This window comes from Vigna radiata, unplaced genomic scaffold (genome assembly GCF_000741045.1).
Source record: "Vigna radiata var. radiata cultivar VC1973A unplaced genomic scaffold, Vradiata_ver6 scaffold_83, whole genome shotgun sequence".
In the NCBI taxonomy this organism is placed as follows: Eukaryota; Viridiplantae; Streptophyta; class Magnoliopsida; order Fabales; family Fabaceae; genus Vigna; species Vigna radiata.
Window position 1 is genome coordinate 313,457 of NW_014543268.1, and position 4,097 is coordinate 317,553.

Below are 4,097 nucleotides of genomic sequence, written 5' to 3' on the forward strand. Positions count from 1 at the left end.
GGTTTTATTAAAAGCATAGGTTTATATATAATTTTTAGTATTTTTAAACCATGTAACTTGTGATAGAGAATTATGAACAAATCTGAGGGGAGAATTAGGATGAGAGAAGTGGTAATGGTGGCTGGCTTTCAAGTTTCAATTAAATAATGAATTTAAAATTCAACAACCATGAATCAGATTTGTCGTGGTCCATGGAATAAAACAAATATATTATTTTAAAAGAGAAGAAACGTGGTATTTAAAAGGAGGGTAAGGAGTAGAGAAGCTGAGAAGCTATGGTATGCTTCCTCATTACGAGGTAGAGAACCTTCTGGATCTCTCTCCATTCACCACTTGAAGGTGAGTCTGGTTTTCTTGTGCGAAGAAGATGGGAAGAGCTCCTTGTTGCTCCAAAGTAGGGTTGCACAGAGGTCCATGGACTCCACGAGAAGATGCTTTGCTCACTAAGTATATTCAAGCTCATGGAGAAGGCCAGTGGAGATCACTGCCAAAAAGAGCTGGTCATTATATATATATTACTTTCTCTTCTTCTTCTTCTTCTTCTTTCATAATCTTGCTTCCTTCTTCATCTTCCATATCAATGTTCTTCATCTGCTTCTCCCTTTTTAATATATTAATCTCAAATCAACATCTTCCTCTTTCTTCTTTGCCTTTCTCTCCTATCTTTATTATTATTATTATTATTACTTTTCTTGTCCTTGTTATCATCGTCAAACTTTCGTTATATAATATGTTTCTGATCGGTATGTGTCTGTGTAAATGGCATCTTTCGTTCTTTGTTACACCATTACATCTGATTGTCTTTATTCTATTAAATTTGAATTTTTTTAATGATCATATTTAATAAAGTTGTTAATTTGTTGAATAGCTAATCATAAATAAGGTTAATAAAATTAATCTCATGTATTTTTCCGTTTTTAAACATGGGTATAGTGGGGACAACAAGGTGTGCCGTGATAGCTGTCAAAAATGATATTTTCGTGGTAACGTATTAATTCAAGTTGTCCCCCACCTTCAATCATCCGAGTTAATTGATTTTACCACAGTGTCTTATAGTTTTGTTTTGAGTTAGATAATGATGGTTGGTGGTTGATGCAGGTCTTCTGAGATGCGGGAAAAGTTGCAGACTGAGATGGATGAACTATCTGAGACCAGATATAAAGAGAGGAAACATAACTCCAGAAGAAGACGATCTCATAATTAGAATGCATTCACTTTTAGGAAATCGATGGTCCCTCATTGCTGGAAGGTTACCGGGACGAACAGATAATGAGATAAAGAATTACTGGAATACCCATCTTAGCAAGAAGCTGAGAAATCAAGGAACAGATCCTAAGACACACCACAAGTTAACCGTACCACCAGAGAAGAAGGGCAAAAAGAAGAACAAGCAAAAGCATGAGAATAAGAAAGGGAGCTCAGAGAAAACCTTGGTTTATCTACCAAAAGCGGTGAGGGTGAAGGGTCTGTCATGTGTGCCTCGAACGGAGAGCACCTTCACCCTGGATTCGAATTCGGGTAGTGCATCGACGAGCCAGGAGAAAGTTCAAAGCCCAGAAGAAGTAGCTAGAGAGGTAAACATGGTTTGGGGTGTAGGCAACGAAGGAGACCATGGTGGGGTTGGAATTTTCTTTGGTGAAGACCACGACCTAGTCAACACCTCTTACGTGGAATGTCATTCTGATGATGTTCACACTGATCATGGTACGCTACAAAAGCTCTACGAAGAGTACTTGCAGCTCTTGAAGGATGAAGAGAAACCTGCGGATGAATTAGATTCTTTTGCCCAATCTTTATTGGTGTAGATGTAGAAATAATGCTAAACTATTTGCTTGGAAAGTAATAAAATAAAGTTTGCTCTAGCAAGCATGTGACCATTGTATTATTCATTCCTTCATCAGCGTTCATTAATTAATAATTCCAATAACTTTCCACCTTATTAATTAAAAATTATGTAAATTATTATCTCAACTAATTTGTTGATGGAATTAATAATTAGAGCTGTTTTTGAACGACCCGTGACATTGGTTTGGTCGCTCGTATAATGTTATAAAATCGTTACCCATACAATTTTATCAAGTTAACTGATCTGATGATGATTAAGTAGAAGATAATGATTCCCATTTCTCAACAATGATTGAGCATAGATTAAATTATGTTGGAGCAATTTGTAGATATTATATCAAGATGATCTAGATGAGGAAAAGGGATCAAGAACAACTTTTTCCTTTACTGTGAGTGTGTGAATGAGGAACAAAATTGCCCATTTAGTTAATAGGTGATTGTATGTGAGGAGTAACAGAAAGAGAATTGCACATGGCTATTTTGGCTGTGCATGAGAGACTATAAGCTACGAGCGAGTTAGGTTCAATAATGTCATATTATAATTTTAAATTGTGGACTATTAAACTAAGATATCTTACTATGTTAGAAAGTGAGATAAACTTCCAGCGAATGGAGATGTTTGAAACTTAGCTTCTCACGTGCTTACCTTCTAGCTCGTCATCGCTACAATTTATATCACACCATAATTAACTCTTAGTTAATCTACGAGTTTGCATGTAAAAAGAAAAAAAGTATCATGAAATTCCAAAATACTTTAAGTAGTAGGTTTAACTTTATCATGAATTCATATATTTCTCTCATCTTTTGAGTTCCCGAGAACAAAAGATATAGACTTATTTAGATTTAGGTTTTTTTTTTCACCATAATTGAAAAAATCACGCTTTCATTTTTATTGTATTCGACAGTTTGTATAAAATACAGCGTAAAAATAATATTCAAATATAAGAAAATGATTTTTTTTTTATCAAACTTAATAATTTATGAGAATTGTCACATTGGAAAAAAAAATGGAGATATAGCATAATACTAATTAAAATAATCCTAATTTCTCGAAAACAATATACAAGAGTCACAATGACTATATATATTAAAGTTATAATATTGCATAGAAACTACTCTTTTAAAGTGATTGTATCTGTTTTAAAGTTCATATGAACTTCGACGCATGGAAGAAAAGAAAAGTGCTACTAGTTTGTGTGTAAAAATAGAAAACTACATTTATATATTATAAATTAAAGTAACTCCCAATTTTGAATGATGATTATCAATTATTGAGATTTGTTACTGTAAAACCCATGGAAGAAATCCTGTTATTAGTGATAAACATGGAGCTGCTGTAGTAATACAAACCAAGGTATCTTAACTTAAATATTCTTATTAGTGTAAATAAGCTATTTAACAATCTTATTATAATATTTAAATCTTTTCGTTAATTTAAATAGTAAAGTATAGTAGCATAAAATAGAGATTGTAAAAAATATATTATTCTAATAATTACTCTGAATATTCTTTCTTCTATTTTCCACTTACTGATAACACCTTTGACTAAAGTCGACGAAATTTATGCAAGAGGAAGTGATGTGTTTAATGATGCGTGTTAGATAAGCTGAGTGAAATAGTAATTATTTTGTGTGTCTCCTGGAAAATCATCTCGTGTAATTGATATATGAAAATCATTAATTATTTTCGATTAAGATCTGCGAATATTAAAATGGCTTACGGTAGCCTCAATAATACATCCTAACAATTTTCTTGTTGGATTTAATTATCGTCTCTGTAAAAAGATATATTTTGTTAAAAAAGAACAAATTTAGAAATAAAAGAATTGATGTAATAACTAATTATCATATGATAAAAAATATTTTATAATAAATTACATCATGGCACCTACCTCCAGAAAGAGGGATGATCTTTTTTTTATTTAGATTCAAATCAAACTGACGCTACTCTATCTGACAATTTGTCATTATACTTTGATATATATCAACCATAGGAAGGCTTGATACGAATTTAATTACTCAGGCTCTTTATGACTTTCTTACATTTTAGTATATTTGATATTGAAAATGTCAATGCGAAAGAAATGTTTTTCAAATAATTGGTGTTTTAAAAAAAAGTTTATCAGAATTCATTTTTCTTTTAGAACATTTTCAATGACATTATTTATGATAATTTAAACATATGCAATAAAATTTATTATTGAAGTATATGATGTGAAAACATAGTTATTTGTATCTAAAATTAAACAAAAC

General features: G+C 31.6%; 1 protein-coding gene across 1 annotated transcript; it reads left to right on the forward strand.

Moving 5' to 3' along the window:
- The first annotated feature begins 277 nt into the window (after positions 1 to 277).
- LOC106754084 (transcription factor MYB8) lies at positions 278 to 1,889 on the forward strand. The gene is made up of 2 exons (XM_014636033.2): positions 278 to 500; positions 1,099 to 1,889. The coding sequence occupies exons 1-2, from the start codon at positions 368 to 370 to the stop codon at positions 1,803 to 1,805; spliced, it is 840 nt and encodes a 279-aa protein (XP_014491519.1). The 5' UTR covers positions 278 to 367; the 3' UTR covers positions 1,806 to 1,889.
- Positions 1,890 to 4,097: the final 2,208 nt, after the last annotated feature.